Genomic DNA, 21,044 nt, shown 5'->3' with positions numbered 1-21,044 from the left:
CCAGCTCAAACCAGCACACTTTCCTTCCGAGGAGGTGGGGGAATTGCTGAGAGCACCTCCCTGCTGCCGGGAGCCACTTGGGATTTACAGCCTCCATACTACTGCAGGCAGAGGGCTGGCAGCTGTGTCAGGCTGAAGCACTGCCTCCCTTTCTAGAAGCACATTCACCACCACATGCACTGCAAGCAGTCACAACAGTGTAGACTGAGGAGAGGACAAGACAAGAAAGGATCTCAAAACTTAGATCCAGGGCCAGTGCCTGCAGAGTTTGGACCACCAAGAATTTTCTTCACAAATAAACCGTATAGATATATATATATATACTGTCAACGGTTCCTCCCTTCCTGCCACACCTTCTGCACTATTGGAACTCTCCAATGAAGTTCAAATTGCACAGTAAACGCTGCCTTCTGCAGAAGGATCTCAACTAAAACTGCTGCCATCCCAGCCCCTGGCAGTGAAGAGACACTATCATAAAGCGTTTGCAGATGCACCATGCATTGTCCAAGAGAAAAAGCACATCTAATAAAAATGAGCTAAAACGTGTATTGATGAAGCCTTTCATGCAGCTGGCTCAGTATCAGCCTCCAGGACCCCACGATCCAGCTGGTATTTTTTGCTTGTTGTGATTGTTGGCCACAATCTCATGGATACCAAGCCTGGGGAGATGGAGAGGGCTGTTGGAAAGGGGTCTGGTTTGGTCCCATTTGTGACAACAGGCAGCTGCAAACCCACTAGATTCTCAAACAGGCTGCAAGCAAAGGAGTGTGACTAGAAATAAAGGACATTACACACTAAATTTAGATATGAACCCTTTTAAAAACCACTAAAGGTGTTTGCTAAATCACAGGCAGCCCTTTCTTGTGACACCTGGGTCTAAGCAGCACCACCTTGGCTCTTTCTAGAAAGCACAGGTTGATTTTAAGCCTGCATGATGCTAAACACAAAATAATCTCTTAGTGGCCTTGCCCATCAGGAGAGGAATGAGTACATGATCCATTATAAAATGGAGGATAGAAATCTATTTGGGAAAGATAAACTCATTTTGATTCTGGATACATCATCAACAAAGCAATAAAAAACATGTGTTTGCTTCTTTTCCTCTTTGTGTAATGCTTCAAAATTTATGATGGTCAAGCGTGAAACAGGAAATAATGTAGCAGATATCTAAAGATAACATTTGGTGACAGCAAAAGGAGCTCAACCTCCTGCAAACCTGTTTTGCAGCTTGTTCTCTATCACATACTATTCTCACCTTGTGCTAGTTCCAGAGAAGAGACTTAATATCTAGCCAAATCAGAAGTATTTGTTACACATCATTGATGTTCTGACTGTTGTAGCATATACACTACTTACACTCAGGTTTTTTTCCTAGTTCTGTGAAGGCTGACACAGCCTTCTCCAATCAAAGGGCATTATCCTCCTCTTACAGGAGGGCAGAATTTATTCCTGGGTTTACAAAAGCTCCAAGGGTAGCTGGACAGGATTACTAGGAAGGATTATGCAAGGCACTGTTAAAGAACTACTTCAGAAAAAAAAAGGGGGAAAAGAAAAGAAAAAACAAAAACAGGTCAGCAGTCAAAAATCTGTTTTCACAATGTCGTGTAGATCTGTAGTAGAATCTTACAAGCAGAAAACTACTAACAGGAAGAGGGAATATTTCTGTTTCAGCTTTCTTTTCAGTTAAGGACTAAAGTAACTCATCTATTTTTCTTTTTCTTTTAGGTTAATATATAACAGTAGTACATAAAAGGTTCAGTTTCGGGGGAGGGAAGCCGGGTGGTTTACATGTCAGGCCAAATTCAGATCCCATTACTCACATTAGCAAGCAGTTACACAAAAGACCTCAGTTACTTCAGTGGGATTAATCACGGGGTAAGGTTCCACTCCAACTGAATGAGTAGCAAAATTTGCCTCTAAATTACATACAGCTAATATTTTAGAAATCCTAGATAATCTATATAAATATACATGATCTCCACAAGAGACGAGTTACAACAGTCAAAGTTCATTGTATTTTTGCATAAAAATGTATATTCAGTTCCCTAAGAATCCTAAATTTGCCAATCATTGCAATACTATATGAAAAGTTTGAGAACATAATCTTCAGGCAATTAGAGATAATCATCTAAAAATCTAAATATTTTTTTGCATTACCAGGAATGAGATATCTGAATGAAGTCATTGTAACTGACTTTGTAAAATGATGGAGAATCTTACTTGGCTGAAAAGTTTTGAAACCCCTTTAGCATGTTCAAAATCTGGTCTTCCAAGCACTGCAGTCTCCTTATTCATCTCTCCCCTTCCTTTCTTGTACTCAGCCTTAAAACAACAAAAAAAAAAAAGCAATCAATCACTATTAAATTGTTCTGTTTTGTTTTATTAACAGAAATGTAAGTGTTCAAGCTCGTAGAAAATGTCTTAATGATCCACATTGGCACCACTGTTGTGATCAGCTCTGACTAAAGCCCTTCTCAGGGTTCAGCTCCTTAACAACACAATATTTACTTACTGTAAAACACAATGCACAGCATTCACAAAATCCAACTTTAACCAAATGCATAGCTTAAGCCTGAGAAATACTGTTCTCCCAACCAAGGTAGAATGAGTTACAGTGGCTCAGCATTTCTTACAACAAGGTCTGTAGTTAACATTACAGTGGCTCAGCATTTCTTACAACAGGGTCTATAGTTAACGTAAGATTATTTGTAGCAGCTGAAAGTAGTCTTGAAATAAAACTAGACTAAGGGGCAGCTTTTTTTTGAAATGTAAGGTCAAATTCCACTCTCAGTTTTACCACTGCAATCTTGCTGGATGTCAGTGAGATTGCACTGGTATAACAGAGTGGAATTAGTCCCAGAAGGTTGATGTTACTTGATCTTCCCAGCTGACTTGCCTCCCATGCAAATTGCCTCAATTTTTCCCCACAATGCTTTAGAAAAGAGCACAGATGAATCAACAATAGGTGCTTTGCAAGACCACAAACTAAATTACCCGTTGCCTAAAATAGACTTCCTGCATTACTCAGGCACTGTGAATCAGCAAGGACACATCACAACAACAGACTGGGAGAAATAGAAGTCCCAAAGCCACTCTGAGAGAGCTTGAACAGCAATTAGTAAATTTGTTTGTTGAGCATAACACTAAAGAGAAGTTCTTGGTTTTCAAAAAATCCTAAATATTAAAAAGGGAATCTCAGACCCCTTAAAACTGCTTTTCCATAGGTGCCTTATACTCAATCTCACATTTAATTATTATCATTATCAGTTACTTAAAATCTTGGCACAGACCTTGTAATATATATATTGTTTGACTTGTCTACAATTAAATATTAACCTGCATCACACACTACGACTCCTCGAACTCCTCCTTCACCTGTCCATTAGTCAGTATCACAGGGGGAGGGCAAAGAATTTGAGAGGGGATTTCAGGGGGGAGAGACCCCATGCACGAAGCAGAGTTTTGCACAGCTCTCAGGTGGACAGTAAGGCTGAGATGGGAGGAGGAAGGGGAGTCCTGGGATGCTTCTCGTGTTCCAAACTGAAAAAAGGTTTGGTAAGTCTTATGAAGTTCAGTATAGCATACCAGCATATGACTTATTTTGTGACTGGTTATCATGAATAAAGCTGAACTGAAGCGGACTTTAGTGAGTTTAACATTGTCGTTAGATCAATTTCCAATAATTGCAAAGATCATACTGTCAACATAAGAAAAGAATAAAACCATAACTTTCTAAGATACCAGGCAAGACCAGGCATATTTTTGTTGGGTTTGGGGTTTTTTTAATCATAGAATCAACCTGATTGGACAAAGTGAAAAAAGGTTTGGTAAGTCTTATGAAGTTCAGTAGAGCATACCAGCATATGACTTATTTTGTGACTGGTTATCCTGAATAAAGCTGAACTGAAGCCGACTTTAGTGAGTTTAACATTGTCGTTAGATCAATTTCCAATAATTGCAAAGATCATACTGTCAACATAAGAAAAGAATAAAACCATAACTTTCTAAGATACCAGGCAAGACCAGGCATATTTTTGTTGGGTTTGGGGTTTTTTTAATCATAGAATCAACCTGATTGGAAGAAACCTCAAAGATCACTGAGTCCAACCCTACTGTGGTTACTAGCCCATGGCACTAAGTGCCACATCCAGTCTCAGCTTGAAAACCTCCAGGGATGGTGAATCCACCACCTCCCTGGGCAGCACATTCCAATGCCTGAGCACTCTCTCTGTAAAAAATCTGTTCCTAATATCCAACCTAATCAAACCTCCATATCAGATTTGGGGTTGCAGGTTTTCTGCTCAAGACATTGGAGAATTTCCGCAGTATTCCACAAAAAAATCTGATTGAAATTGGAATATATAAAATAACGTCTAAAAATACAAATAGAGTAAAAGGAGAACATACATCACTTATTATCTTTGTTATCCCAGTTGCCATCTTTATGTCTGGCCTGTTCAGCACTTCAGTGTACCTATGAGTATCTTGCACATCCTTCTTATAGGATACCTGTCAAACAAAAAAACCAGTTTTGTTTAAAATAAACAAAAATATTTGAAGTTTATAAATAAGCTTTGAATGACCTATCAACTCAGCCATCAAATTCAATAGAACTCTGCCTAATTTATTCCAACACAGTTCTGCTTGACAGGGATTATTTAGTAAGATCCACACACAGGTTAACAGGATAAGGAAGAAATTCAGAAGCATAAAGTACAGTATGAAAATGAAAAATGATTCTGCCTAGAAGCATAGTAGAAAATAAAAGCACTGCAAAGACCCAAATATTAGGTTTTATCATTAAATTTCAGTGGAAGTACACCATTTTTTCTTCTATGTTATGCCTTTTTTTAATATAAACTAACCTCCTATCTGATACTGAGCACTGCAGTCTAGCAGATTGCAGCTACACTTAACAGAAACTGCCACTCTACCACAGCAAATGTCTTTCTCAGTAGCAGGCAGCCATGTAGCTGGTATGTAATTCAATGATACAACTCCACCTCAGCATCCCCACAACGCCACTTATCTCCTCCTTTACACAATCACAGGAACAAGAAGGCTGAGTGTTCCAGCATGTGGAGTACAAGACTGAATCCTTCTGTTTGTGCAAAAGCCACTACTATAATGAATGGGCTCAGGATACTTTGGCCAGAAGGCTAAACCACAGGTAGGAGAGTCCAAACATTCTCCATTTAGCAAAGTAATCACAGAACCAGCAGAGACCTCAGGGACATTACAGAGCTCCACAAGTTATCTTTCTTTTCCATCTTCAGGGTTTGTAAACGTTTTTCTTGCTGAAGCATGTGTCAATCTAAGCCAATTTCCAGGGGCTGTCTTACTCAATTATTTTGAATGATTAAGAATATCGTCCCTGGTATTGAAAAGTGTCTGACAAACTGAAGTTTCAGGCAAAAGTTAGTGAACATAAAATAAAATTTATAGGAAACAGAAAGTACCAGAATAATTCTTCCTTTACTGGAAAATCTTTCGTATTTTCTTCTGTTGTTTCATAAAGTTAATCAACCTCTCAAAATAGTATTTCACCAACAAGAAAGTCCTCAGCTTGAAGCTTCTCCTTATAACCTCCACTCCTATTTCCAATGTAAAGTTTCACTCTAGGTACAATGCAACAAGCCCATAAACTGCAGCAGTCAACAACAAATATAATTTGTAGAAATGTTATTCCAAAAGGAAAGAAAAAAACTCTCAGTTTTTGGCAAATATTTTACATGCAACAGGAAAGTAATTTTGTGCCCATATGGCTTCAGCTAAGTAGGCAAGCTGAAGAGGCTTCACAGTTGACTGCCTGCCCACAAATAAATCTTATAATTTTTAACCTACCATGAGTGACACACAAGTGTAATGACTGATAAAGTAAACAAATAAATAGGTTGGATGAATACAGACTAAAATATCACCTACCTAGAAAACAAAAGTTGATTCTTACAGTTGGTTTAAAGCACTGTAAGTTTAGTTTTGGATACATTCAGATTTCCTCTAATTTTTAAGAAACTGGATGTACAGAGAAGCATTTGCAATTCAGGACTTCACATGAATTTAGTTAATTATATGCTGTTCATCCTAATGACCACATGAGGTGAGGTGAAAACCACAAATGTGGCAGAAACAGGTTTCTGAAGAGCACCCTATCATCCATGTAAATTGCAAATTAAAGGCCAGCATATGTGCTCAAAATAGAAATTAGGAATGTAGTGAATTCAACATCAGAGAATCAAGAACAGTGGTGATAAAGTTGAGGAAATGTGGTCACTTATTGCTCCCAAATGACATGATCATATAGTACATGAAATAATGGATTGTGGTTAATTTCAGGGGAAAAGGGGCGGGGGAGAAATAAGACAGTGACAGTCCTTTATATTTCACCATTTCCAATTATATTAGATGCAAGGCCAATTGCTATAGCTCTCCCTGAGTGAATTATTATTCTTCCTGCACCTAAACCAGTATACCTATTACTTATGTCTGAGGAAAAGTCATCTAGCATTTTACAAATGTCTGCAATATATATTTGCTCCATTCTGCAGCTTGTCATACTCCGGTGAGAATAAAAATGTTATGCAGCAGAACAGTAGTTTGTCAGAGATAGGCCAAAGAAAGAAAAAATATGTTTCCCATTTCCTGAATAACCTCAATCCCTGGATGCTGACCCTTTCCCATTGGGACACTCTGCTGGCCTCTATTACACAGCTGCTATTCTGCTCCATCTAGTGATTCTGGTTTTTAATAGTGCTATGTTAGAACAGTAAAACCAGAGCTATTCTGAGAAAGCAGAGGAACAGATGTAGACAGGGCAAAGCAACCAGCTTGGTGTCTGCACCCATGGGCATCAAGAAGATGGAAAGTGAAGCAGCCTATGAAAGGAGAAGAGAAAACAAAGCCTGGTCAAGCAACAAAAGAAACAGCAGAAGCACCCAGGGTAGGGGCTATCTTTTCTCCTGAGTTGATTCAGCCCCTTAACAAGAGGCTCAAACCCTGACTATTTCAGATCTCCTCCAGGCACTACACGATGCCCTTTCTCAACCCTCAATTCAAAGGGTTGCTCAAGCTCTACCAAAAAACATTGCCAAAGGCTCAAGAATTGTTCCTCTTTATGAGTAACACAGGTTTAGCAGAAATCTGCTCAAACTGGTTTTTGCATAGGAAAAAGTAACTGAGATCCTGACAACTTTAGAGCAGCAATGAAAGACCTAACTGGAAGTTAGAGCAGATGATTGGGAAATGCAAGTGAGAAAGAAGCAGGGACTAAAAACCAAAAACTAGTGCCATCTCTAGTGTTGAAGTTCAAGTGAGAAAGAAGCAGGGACTAAAAAACAAAAAATAGTGCCATCTCTAGTTTTGAAGTCGAAAATAGTAAATTACACATGCCAACTACATTTAAAGTGGTTTCCTACCCTCATTTGAAATCATAATAAAAAGTGGTTACATTGTTGAATATTTTTAAGAACCAATAACCCAAACAAAACATTCCTCGTATTAAATCCCTGGTTACATTGTTGAATATTTTTAAGAAACAATAACCCAAACAAAACATTTCTCGTATTAAATCCAAAACATGACTATATACCCTGAATTGCAACTAATTTTAGTAAAGCATGGAAAATATTCAGGGACTTCTCATTATTAGTAGACTGATTTTAATAGGGCCAAAACTCCAGCTCTTATAAAAAGGAGTAAGATCCACTGAGGATAAACATGCTGGTCTGTTTACTCCAGCTAAGGGTCTGGAAGATGCTTCACTGAGGATAAACATGCTGGTCTGTTTACTGCAGCTCAGGGTCTGGAAGATGCTTCATCTTTCATGGTGGTGCCAGTGCACTGGAATGCACCTCAATGCCATAGAGTAAACAGATTTCTAACAATGCTGCAAAACACCTCAGGCTGTCAATCAACAAATGGAAACTTCTACATGGTGACCCAAGCAAACCTGGGACTAAGAGATTCAGACCTTTCCTGTAATCTTTTACCTTCTTGCCTATTCCGTTTCCAAAACTATTCCAAGTTATAGGTAATAAACTATTAAAATATGCACAAGCAGCTATGAACACATTTTCTCCTCCTCTTAAGATGCACACACAGAAGTCAGCAAGAAGCTGGGCACACCTGTCTGCACAAGAATTTGTCTCTTCATGGTTTGTCCCTGCTTAGGACTTTCTAAGAGCTGTAAGTCCATTAACTAATGGCCTGTCAGCTGTGTCTCTGCACCCTTTTCTCCCATCTGCACTTTGGGGTCCATCAACACTAAGAAAATGACTAGCTGGTGGCAATCATCATTGGCAACAGCTTTTCTGATTCCCACTCAAATGGTGTTGAAAACTGTTTCCCGGCTCGTGTAAAAGAGACAAACACATTTTCTGGCCCATTATAGATTGATGCAGTCATCCTTTCCAGTAATGGGCTTGAAAATTGATTGGTCCCAATTACATCAGGAGTAAACACATCATTTTCAGCACCAGTTGGAAGTGGTCCAGGGGGACCCACTGTTGACAACCACTGTCAGCAGAAAGTTAGTCAGTGAAAGGTGATTTTTCTAATGCAGATGCTGAACAGAGAGCCAGGAGAAGCCTGATTTTAACATGATCTGCATTAAAACAAACATCAACATTCAGGTATGTTATTCATGGGGGTTAAGCATATCAGGTTTAGGATCTGTTGATTTGATCTTATCAGAAAGATCATACTTTTTATTGTGTGGATTCTGACTGCAAAATATCCTGACCATGAAAAATACTTATTCCTAAAACAATAACGACTTCTTAAATATTCAAATTTGGATGGTGGGTGAAACATTAGAAATTACCACTACTGACATCATGTGGTGTGCAAAGTGTATACATATACACCAAAATTTTGCCCAACTGTCAACTAAGCTTTTAAAAGCAGCACTGTTTTGTACATAAACATAAGAGAAAAGATACCAGAGCTGCAATCTCAAATATGTGAACTGCCTTTGAAATGTCCATAGATGTGTCTATTGCAGTTTTCTTATTTTTAAAACCAGAACATCACTTTCTTATTTCATACCATACAGTGCTGTGAGGAGAATCAGTAATTTTGACCAAGTAGAACACTTAAATCGGTGTACAAATATTTAACATTGTTTTGTTATTTATAATGCCCAGTGATGGACTGGGTCATGGAACAGACAAAACCTTTATCCACAGCTTTGAGTACCTTCATCAAACGCTATGGGCAGCTGCCACTTAGGAACAATGTGGCAAATGGTTTCATTGCTCTGGAAACATAGCTGTGATGTCATTTCACTGTTCAATTTACATTCTTCTATCAGTGTGATTCTCAGCTACACATAAGGAAAACCACTATTTTGTGACCTGATGGTTTTCTAAGGGCCACAACCTAGTTTTGGTCCCAAGTTTGGAAACTTCCAGATGAGCTAAATGGCACCAGCTAAGCACAGACATAAAGTAGGCTGATGGTCCCTACTTGACTCATCCATAAATGCCTTTGTGTGCCAAAGTCACATCATTAACATTCACTTCACAAAACACAAACACAATTCATAGAGAAAAGTAGTCTGGTTTGGATAAACATGCTTTTGTTCAAGCATTATGTAGTATTTAAATTCTTTTTCAAGTACATTTCCTACAATTAAAAAAGTCACTTTTGTGCTTTTGAGAGCAATTTTCTTCAGTCTAAGTATGAAGAAGAGAAAAATTATTTTCTTAGACCTGATCACATTGTACAGGATATTTTACAGTATTTCCCTGTTACACAGATTCTGCCCACACTTAGAGAGCATGTTAATGATATTCAAAGTGGTGTGAAAGCTTACAGCACATGACAGTTTGAAAATGTCAGCACAAATGTATTGTAAGTTGAATACAGTTTTAATTTTTAAAGGAAATTGCACATTTCAAAGAGTTGAGTATAAATGTCAGCCTTATTTTAAGGCTGAGTAAATAGTCTTAAACACACCCTAATCCTATTAGATGCAAGCCCTCCATGTAAAGGTTGAATTGAGTTGGCAAAACATTGTAGGTAAACAGGCATTCTGCTCCCACAGGTAAACTACTGAGTGGTGGATAAAAGAGCTTTGTTATTCTGGTCCCCCAGTAGCTTCCTTCCTTTTTCCCTGCACTTTCAAAGCTGTGATTACAGAGATAGCCTGAAATAGTTCTGAAAGACAAATGCTCCACATTTGGGATGCTGACTGTTCCATGCTCTGACTCAAAGAAGAAAACTCAGGTGGCTCTTAATTAAACCTGTACTAACAAAACAAGAAATCCACAGCTATTCCCTGTGGTGCTCAGTGATCACCCACAGGAGCTGTGGAGCTCCACTGAACAATAACTGGACTTACATAACCTGCTCCTTTATGTGTGATAAAGACATGTCCCCATTGCACTGCAGCTATTCATGAGCAACCAGAAAGAATCTGTTCTTAAACAGAGTCAACTCACTGCTTAGAGTTTTAGGTTGGATATGGAGGGTTTATTTGATTTTTGCTCCAGATAAAAATAATTTTCTTCATATTTTTTTCAGTGTTTTTAACATGCTGTTATAAGTTCTCATTTATCAAAATATTCTTCCCTCCTATGTTTGCTTCATTTCCTTTTTTTTTTTTTTTCTGCTTTAAGGGTGAAACTTTTTTTTTTTTTTTTTTTTGCTTTAAGGGTGAAAGAAGAAGATGAAACAACTGAATTTCGTTTACCCTCACATCTGTACCCTGCTCTCCCTAATTCTGTTAGCAGGTGATGTGCAGCTGTAGAAGGGGAATGGGTTTTGCACTAGCATACTAATCCTCAAACCATGATGAATTTGATACAGGAACTCATCTCATATTCATCCTGGTCCCACCACCTCTCTGAGAGGGATTCCCATCTCTCTTTTAGAACATTATTTCCTTCCTACATCTCTCTTTTAGAACATTATTTCCTTCTTTAGAACATTATTATTCTTACTGCTAGGTAAAAAACCCTCTTGCTTATGGGGAGAGACATTGGAGTTCTCAGCTCCTACACTCTGTTAGTGTGACATCCTGATGCTTCCAACAGCAGAGACGACAGAGTTTGACAGGAAGAGGGAATTCTCTAATCAAGGCAGGTTGCAAATTACTGCTGGGAGTTCCAGGGCAGGTATTTCCCAGCAGAAGAAAAAAGTTATTCTTCAAACATAATGCTTCCCTGAAGTTTTCCAGCAGCCTTTTAATCAGCAGCCAGCTGTCAAGATTCTGCACACACAGACATCCATCTAACACTGACATTTAGTTTTCAGCCTACATAACCTAAGAATGTTTGTTACACTGTCAGGAGGGAAGATAAGGTAAATATAGGAAATTTCAAACTGAATGCCCAAGTTTCATTTTCTACATAGTGAGCAGCAAGTAGATACCCCATTTACCAAGAAACAAGAATTGTAAAACAACATAGTTGCCTGACTAGACTTGGTTACCTTACAAGACTGGGTGAGCAGCAAGTAGATACCCCATTTACTAAGAAACAAGAATTGTAAAACAACATACTTGCCTGACTAGACTTGGTTACCTAACAAGACTGAAAAAGGATCATAACTTTCAAGGTATTCACCTCAGCTGATCTTAAGAGCTTTGTCTACCCTTTCAAATATTTTAGCCAATCTTCTCCTAGAATTTACTTTTCTCAAAAGTAAGCCTTTATAAAACCTAAAACTAACCCTCATTTTTCTTCAAAGTTATGTTTGTATCATTCACAACACCAATCTGGGTAGCATATCTACCCAAAGCAATGGTACACACTGAGCTAGTTTAACCATGAAATCAAACCTGGCTTGATTCTAATAAAAATTGTAAAAACTATTATTAGGCTCTTTATATTGTGAAAATCTACAGAACTTAAAGAAGATTACAAGCAGCAGGGGAAAAAAGCAACCAACTTTCAAAATATTGCTTAGTACTCTAAATTATTTGTAAGTTATCTAACTAAAATGATAAGAACTTTGGTCAAACTACAAATACTTTGGTCAGTTATAAACCAGTGTCAAGCATCAAACTGAACTCTATGGTTCAGATTCTGTAAAATATAAGTAAATAAATTAGCCTATTAAGTTCTTTTAAACTCACTTGATGTGTGCTCATGAGATGAGAACAAAGATATGTATGTGCATAAAAGTCTCCTCTGCAGAGCATCCCTGAAGGACTGTCCAAGTATTAATAGTGTAAGACACTGAAACAAAGCTGGTGTTCATGTAAACAAAGAGCTTTAGATACTTTTAAAGTACAAGTGAATCCAGAAAATCTGCGTTTGCAATTTTATTTCAAAGTGATAGCACTTAATAACAAATACTATTGATAAACAGTCACAACTGCTTTCCACTGCAGTTCAGAATAAAGGTCACATAGGGTTACTCACAGCATATTTTATACACACATTATGTCCCAAATTACTTCACAGAAAAGAATGGGAAAAAATACCAACTAATGAAATATGAAAAAATTCCATGCCCAATTCATTTCCGTTAGATGGAACAGATGTATCTCCCCAAAACAAGGAAACTCATTTCAGGTGGGGCAGTACTTACATTGCTCTGGTGTTTACTGACTTCCATGGCATGCTTAACATCTGGAGGCTCCTTCATATGGGCATAATCTGAGATTCCTCTCTCAGCATCATGTTTTTGTTTATAGAGAACCTGAAAAGAGCAACATTATACTTTAGAGACCTGAGCAGAGCAGGTATAATAACATCAGCTGGGTTAAACCTAATGTCTTAGTGTGCCTGTATTCAGGAAGAAACAATAAATAATTAAGCTCCTTAATGACCCAGAGCCCTGAAACGAGAACAGCTTCCACCCAACACAGAGACATAGGAGGCAGAGCCAGCAGAGAGATTGCTCTGCATCTGTTATTGCAACAGAGGAATGAGTAGACAGGGGGAAGAAAAAGTAATATACAGAAACAGAAAATTAAGCTTAACAAGGTGAGAAGACAGCCCAGGGAAAAGCATATGCATAAGTGTGGGTTTTTTTCTCAAAACACTCTTCAGTTTATCAGCTATGTAACTATTCCAGAGGGCTTTTCCTCCCTATTTTCAGAAAAAAAAAAAACCAAACCATAAATTTATGCATTCATCATAAACAAATAGTTTTACATGAAATACTCATAGCCCAAACTTCTATTTATTCCACTGTTAGGAAACTACAAGCACAATATGCATTTTGACTAGCCCCCAGGTTCACAAAGAAAAATAATATTTATATTCAACTGCCACCACGGTAAAGGAAAATGGAATTGAATTGTGAGTTTATAAACAAATTTATTTATATAATAGGAATGGAGCTCAATGTTGGGCACTCATCCAGCTTTCATTGTACTGTGTTATACTTACACATACACACACACATATACTAAAACTGCCTAAAAAGCTGATCTTGCACTTATCCTTGTCAGAAGCTTTTAGGCTTACATTAAGGAAATTCAGCAGGTTTTGATGCCTAAAAAGCAGCAAAGCATCAAGAAAATTCATTTTCTAAAAGCTCTCATGAACAAGCATTAAAATAATCCCCAATAAAATAGCAAATACTAAATAAGATTGAAAGCTGATCAGGAGGAGGAGGATTGAAACTAAAACCCTTGATAGCAGTAAAAGAATACTGTGGAAGTTTTGAGATGGGAACTCCCAGCTGTGGTGATTGGGACTCTTTTAGAACAGGATACTAGAACTGAGAGAAAATATTGTATATTTGTGTCTAAAGCAGGAAGATTGCATCTGTGTCACAGAGCAGGGTGCCCAAGGAAATATGTTGTTAGTGTGTTAGGATCTGCCCTGACTATCTCAGATTACAAAATGATATATAGGTGGAGAGATTTAAACAAAAACGAGAGGTATTTTTGCACTGCTGCGATGTGATTGAAAGTATCAAATCAGGAAACTTAAAATGTGCCACCTCCTTATACAGTGCAACATGATCAGGCATCTGGGGAAACAAACACAACTTCAACTGAAAGAAAAATACTCCATAACCTGCCTACACTGGTCACATTTTGCAAATGAAAAACACATAATCTTTAACAAGGCTGAAGCATCACTAACAAATGATTCCCTGCAAAATGTAATTATTATATAAACATATGCCACAAAAGCTCTTTAGCTACTTCTTTCTTACAGTGTCATTTTTAAGATGTTACCCACTTAACACCATTCTGAAAAGCAGACCCATACTGTTACTTCCAAAATCTACTCATTTACAGATATTTCATTACATTGCCACTCTGCTGGTTCAATATCTCTATTTTTGTCTTGCCAAATGGGCTACATAACCAAGACACCAAAAAGCAATAGCACATCAACTCCCAATGTGAGAAAATTAACAGAAATTACAACTAAGTATCCACTATCTTGGGAAAAGATGACCTTTTCTTTAGCTTAATGTAGCAATATTTCACTTGCTCTTTGGCATCTATGTGCTTCCTATATTTTCACAATATCCTTATTAACCCACTTAAGGAATCATGAAGCAATCACAGGAGCTGTTCAATGACTGTCTAGTTTAGTTCTGCGCAGTTTAGTGTAGAACTATTCCCAGGTTTGTAAACCAGTTCCAAGGAAGCATAAAATAATTTTTTATTATTATTATTATTAATTCATCAGTATTCTTAGAACCATTATTTCACAGGTTAGCATGTGTACATTTATTTCTCATGTTAATTTTCAAGTTTTGGCTAAACTGAATTTTCTTTATCATATACATATGAAACTACTCTACAGAAAGATCAAGTATTACAGGTCACTGACATAACCTCTACCCTGTAGTGGCACCATTTGCTAACTTGAGAAATACAAGGCAATTATTTAAGTAAGTATGACTTCAGACTGAACTAATTTGTAAGTACTCATTTTTTATTTTTCTTATCTATCTTGTACACCAGAGTGTCAATAGGAAGCTGCATTAAGGAAGTCTTTGTGCTCTTTTAACTTATCTCTGACTGACCCTCTGTTTTGGCACACTTTAAATACTATTACATTTTTATAGGTCCCTTTATGGTCAGTAAACTGAACTCTGAAATTAAAATCCACAAAGTAGAATTTTGTAGGAGAAACTGTTCAAGAATACAGAAAATGTCATTTTAATCTCTCCTTAGAGAATTAGATTATCCAATGTATTTGTGTAAAACTGAAGTATAGAAGTCCTGGAGACTAATACCTACCACCATGAAACAGAGGGAATCTTGAACATGGCATTTCACGCCAGAAATAAAATAAATAAAAAAAATATTGCAGAAAACAGTCTGATCATGTTATAAGATTCTAAATGACCATAAAAATTTAATTGTAGTAAAAAAAGATGATGAAACTTTCTCTGGAAGTTCAAAATACTGCTTAAGATTCACTTGGAACATCAGCTTTAAAACCAAAGAGAAAATACTGTTGAGCATTGACATATAGTTACTCTTTGAGATATTGCCCTGTGCAAAGGATAAAATTAAACTGCCTTCAGTTTGCTTTAGATTATTCCTTTCAGATAAGAGGAAATACAGTGCAATTGCTTCTTATGGCAGAAATAAAGTGATGAAACGCTTACTTTTTCTCAATATTGTTTCCCCTTCAAGCAATTTTAAATACCTTTATCATTGTTTGTGACACCCTATTACAAAAAATATTGCTCTTCGTAAGGAAGAATTCAGTATACTGGTCTTCAGAAAACAAAAAGACTTGGCACAGAGCTAGCAACAATCAGAAATTTTCCTTAAGAAACATTTCCTACAGGAAAATTGCAATTTTTCCAAAATATGTCCATTTCTTCTCAGGAAAATAAAAATGAAAACTCCCTGCCTAGACCATTCTCATCAAATTCTTTTTCTCATTGCAGAGAACAGGGAAATTGGTGAGAGATTTGTAAACTGGTAAGGAGGGTGAAGCTCTACATTGGGGACAGTTATGACTAGAGACAGAGAGGGAAGCAAAGCTGGTTGCTCACCATCAAGAAAACTACTCAGAGGACAACAGTCAAATTTTCTCTGTAGAGGAAAAAATGAAATGGATATAAGCCACCCAACTATGTGGGGCCATGAAAATTCTTTTTCATTCTCCTGAAACGTTTTTTCTCAGAAACAGTGTCACGATTTTTTTGTGACATAGATGTCCTTCTCTATGGGTATTTATTTCCATCTTCGTGCCAGTTCTACAAAAACCACAAAAGAGCAAATGTGGGTGTCACGCAAAAGCCAGCAGAGTTGGCCATGTTTCAGCCTTTCCTGAGTATCTTGAAGAGGGAATTGAGCATGAATCAATACAGCCAATGCAAGGAAAAAGCTCCACAGGAAGAGAAACACAATTTTCAGGGTGCTGGACACTCCACTATGGCAAGATCCATGTGTCAGTGCTGACATTGCATGGGTGACAGAAAGAGGTCCTGGTTCTGCTGAAGTTAACGACAATTGGCATGTGACTTGAAGCATGCAAACATGGTCAATGGTGCTGTGGCAGTCTGTTCACTCTGGAGGAGACAGTGAAGGGCAGCTGTAGATGGGAAATAACTTGTGCAATGCAGAAAATTCTGCCTAGTTGTCTCCAAGCTCCTAAACAATGATGAATTACTCAACTGGACTACATCTAGGTAGGCTGAAGATAAGAGCTGCTGGGCAGCAGCAGTGCAGCAGCACTTCAGGAGCAAACATCAAATGATGGGAGAGACCATTTGCTGAGGACACAGCTGTGTCAGGACATCCCCCAGCAGAGGCACACCAGCCTTGTGCCCATAGGCAGCAGTGGAGAGTCAATCGCTCTCTTTCTTCCACACCATGATACTCTAGTCCCAATACACCTGCCTGGCAGATGGAGCTATGGATCCTGCCAAGAACATCATACCACAGGGCGAGAAAACTCCTTCTTGATCTGGCTGTAAGAGCATGCAAGCCCAGCATTGCATCCAAGGAGCAGGAAAAGGGAGCCAAAGTGTCGTGGTTTAACCCCAGCAGCAGCCAAGAACCACACAGCCTCGCACTCTCGCCCCCACCAATGGGATGGGGGAGCAAATTAGAAGGGTAAAAGCTACAAAAACTCATGGGTTGAGATATAGACAGTTTAATAGAGAAAGCAAAAGCTGCACACACAAGCAAAGCAAAACAAGGAATTAATTCACTGCTTCCCACAGACAGGAGGTGTTCAGCATCTCCAGGAGAGCAGGGCCCATCACGCGTAACGGTTCCTTGGGAAGACAGACGCCATCACTCCAGATGTCCCCCCTTCCTCCTTCTTCCTCCCACCTTATACACTGAGCATGATGTCCTATGGTATGGAATATCCCTTTGGTCAGTTTGGGTCACCTGTTCCAACTGTGTCTCCTCCCAATCTCCCATGCACCCCCAACTTCCTTGCCAGCGTGGCAGTATGGAAAGCAGCAAAGGCCTTGACTCTGTGTGAGCTCTGCTCAGCAATAACAAAAACATCTCTGCATTATCAACTCTGTGTTCTGCACAAAACCCAAACACAGCCTCATACTAGCCTCTATGAAGAAAGTTAACTCTACTCCAGCTCAAACCAGCACACAAAGGTTCTCATTTGTTCTAACATGGATGGGGAGGAGGACATGTACCAGTATTTTCTAGCTCTCAGGAAGTCAGCAGCTGTTTGAAATCATCTTTCAATAACTGAGAACCAGACTGCAGGTTCTAAGCTTGCAGCAGCCTTTTTGCAGGAGTTTTGGCACAATGGCTAGCTGGTGCTGTCCTCTTTCCTTCCTATGGCATATCCATGGTCTCCCCCTGAAGTGATGGAAATTCACAATCTCAGCTAAATAGATGCAGCTGAAACCTCCTCTGACATATTCTGACCCAGTTGAAATCTGAAATCCTTGTATTAGCTACTTAGGTACCGCAATGATAGGCACAATATGGATTAGATTTGAATACTGTGGAGAAGATTTTCGCTAGAAAATCCCCTGAGATCTCTCTCAAAGTAGCATTAAATTCAGGTCCACTGCAACAGTAACCACAAGTTGGAAAAATGTGTCAGCATATCTTTAAGTTTTATGGTAGGTTATGATTTATAATGCATCCATTCCCAAGGGGATGCTATGAATTTTATAGGAAAAATTTTCTGCTTAAATATAACTCACCCTATATGCATATTTGTTTCTCTGTGACTGTTGGATGATTGAAGAAAACCTACAAAAACTATCAAATTAAAATGCATTTTTCCTTAAAAGGGGGGTTTTCTTTGATGAATCAATGGTTTCATTTTTATTTTCAGTTATTCATCTTTTCTGCCACATCACCAATGTTAATCAACCTCATTTGCATAAACTAATGTAGAATGTAATAATTTGGAATTAATCCAGGAGTAAATCTGTAGCAAAAGAGTTAACTAATGTTTTATAAATCAAGCTAATGGTTTTAAAATGTTATACAAGTTTAATTCCCAATTTATTTCTACTGTAATTCCTCTAATCACTCACTTTACAATGAAATGTCATATTAATGACATTTCAGCTACTGTGCTGCTTTGAGTGTATATATGTTCCATTTCAAACTATGAAACCTAAAATATACTTTATGTTATTATAAGTGCTAAATATAGATTAGAGTAACACACTGTTTTATATCAAAACATTTCTCCACAAGCTGTCCTGATATTTCAGTCCTTTCTTTTGTAATGAATATTTCCCTTTGTCTGTAAAAATATCACTGCATTAGAAGAATGCATATTGAGATAGGATCAATATTATGGATTTAGGAGCATGTTCACTTCACACACTGGCTGCATTAAGCTACATGTAGTTATTATCTTAAAGACAGGAGAAAGAAAAGAACAAGAAAAATGTGGAAATCCTTGGTGGACAGAAAGCCATGACTATCTATCAGCAGTAATTCTCATGAGTAATAATGAAAATCTGTAACTTCATTCATATTACACATACTTAACACAATTTCACTGAGATCAATGGAAGTGAAGGGTCACCTGCCTACATCTAGGGGATTATATTTTTAAGTCCCTGCAGGCCAATGAACTGGAATTTAGTCTTTTACTGGTTGTTTACATGCTTTACGTTATGTTCAATATACTTGATTTCATCTTTTTAATTGTATAACATTTCTCGTGAGTAGTAGTATGTAGACCATCAGAAATACATTTACTGCTACCAGTAAGTGCCTTTAAAAGTCATTAAAGTTGTGGGGGTTTTTTCTTTTACCTTCAGCATCAAGCATTTTCTATAGCTAATACAACACCCAATTTGAAATAGCTGTTATATAAGATTCATCTATTCTATAAGCACAGTGTAATGCCACTGAATTCAATAATTCCTTATTGCATTCATAGATTTCCAATGGATTTCACTGGATTGATGAATTCACTAGCAGCTTTCAAGTGAATATTTAATAAAAAAACAAGTGAGATTGCCAACACTTTAAAAGTGAGTAGCTCTTGAAGTTAAGAAGTTACTGTGATCAACCCCAGATGATAAATTCACCCAAATAAATCCAGCAGGCAATCAAATGTCCACTCAAATACATTGTTCAAATTGGACATATTCTGTCACACAATCTAAAAATCATTTTTGCTATTCATAAATTGTACCTGGCTCTGAAGCTGCATTAATTCTTTTGCAAATACACTGTCAGTTGTGGATGACATCTGCTGATAAAGAGAGTTGGGAAGGTCTTTCTTAGCAGCTCCTTTATACTTCACCTAGAGGGCAGAAAAAGGTGACATATAATGCAAAAAGTAAGATGCAGTAAACATAGTACCTAATTTTTTTAGTAAAATACATAGATCATTAGAATGGGAAAAGTTTAAGGCCATTAGCTTTCAAGCAAATACATCTTTAAATACTACTTTAGATGGACATGTCTAAGTCACAAAGCAATGAAAACTCCAATTAAAGTCAATAATTAGGGGGAAGTATAGAAAAAGGTAAACAAGGCAGTTATTTTTCTACCTTTTCTCAAATCATTTTCGAAAACAAAAATTATTTTTTTCATTCTCTTTTCCTGAGTCTTGCACAATGGGAGCAATGAGAGGCCAATAAAAAATATTTTACTGATTAATAAGTAGCAGCAAATGAATGTAGCTGGAAAGGACAGGAACACCCAAGTTAGCATTTCTACTTAATCTTCACATATTACAGACTCCTTTTTAAATTGCTTTTTATTTATCCTGTATTTTCTTCAGTGTTCAGCACTATCAATTTCTCACAAAAGGGTTTTATGATAGAGACCAGAATAATAGTTCAAAATCTGGGAGGCTTTTGCTTCAGATCTAAGTTTTTCAAATTCATAAAACAATAATATCAAGTACTGCAGTGAAAGTAATTATAAACACCCAAAAAAATCTTTAATTATACTGTCTAATCTCATTAATTTACTCTGCAATATATACTTGTTCATTAGAGGCTAGTTTCCCATATGTATTATATTTTTAGATATATATGTGTGTGTCTGTATGCACATATGTAAACAATTTGCTGTAACATTTGTTGCTTTTTCCCAAAACAGAAGGCTCTTCTCCACTGCATGTAGACATGCCGTTAAGAATTATAGTGTTTGAGTTTTGCAAAAACAGGTTATGGGACACTAGAGGTCAGTAATTTACAAGATAAACCATCCATCACCTCATTGGCTTCAGGTAACGCTGCAATGATCAGAGTGCTCAAGAGTGTGGTAATATAAAATATGCAGGGTTTAAAAATTGCAAAGCATCTTTATATCTCTCAATCTTTGACGAATAATTAGAAGCTTTTCTTAGGAATCAGGCAGATGAATTATATAAATATTCTATATTATGCTTTTGTAAGCTACAATAGTTTGTCTCTTATAAAGCGCAGTTTTAGTTTACTCCCCTTGGGACATGCCACTCTTTCTGAGAAAATAGGAAGATAAATACAACAAAAATATTCATTAGAGGCATTTATACTGAATGGAACCACATAGCAAACCGTTGTGCATCAGAATTACAAAACTTCAGACTGGGATACTGGGATGTTATTTATCATAATATTTTATGATACAGATAGCACAAAAAATGCATGCAAGTGCTCAGGCAACCCATTGATTTGAGGCCTGCTCCAGACCCCTTGCTGAAGGAGGACAG

At 37.5% G+C, this 21,044-nt stretch overlaps 1 protein-coding gene across 1 annotated transcript in view; it reads right to left on the bottom strand.

Annotated features, from left to right (window-relative positions):
- Window positions 1-2,195: 2,195 nt before the first annotated feature.
- The window catches only part of LOC103804360 (nebulette-like), a gene marked incomplete at both ends in the record, with an annotated part of 19,829 nt that continues 980 nt past the window's right edge, over window positions 2,196-21,044 (bottom strand). Inside the window, 4 exons of the mRNA XM_009076971.1 lie at window positions 2,196-2,322; window positions 4,408-4,509; window positions 12,538-12,648; window positions 19,533-19,643. Coding sequence (XP_009075219.1) covers window positions 2,196-2,322; window positions 4,408-4,509; window positions 12,538-12,648; window positions 19,533-19,643 — 451 coding nt within the window. The remainder of the gene's footprint in view (window positions 2,323-4,407; window positions 4,510-12,537; window positions 12,649-19,532; window positions 19,644-21,044) is intronic.

Source organism: Acanthisitta chloris, unplaced genomic scaffold (genome assembly GCF_000695815.1).
Source record: "Acanthisitta chloris isolate BGI_N310 unplaced genomic scaffold, ASM69581v1 scaffold6096, whole genome shotgun sequence".
Classification (NCBI taxonomy): domain Eukaryota; kingdom Metazoa; phylum Chordata; class Aves; order Passeriformes; family Acanthisittidae; genus Acanthisitta; species Acanthisitta chloris.
Note: the sequence above shows the minus strand (reverse complement) of the source record. Positions and strands in the feature narration are given on the sequence as shown.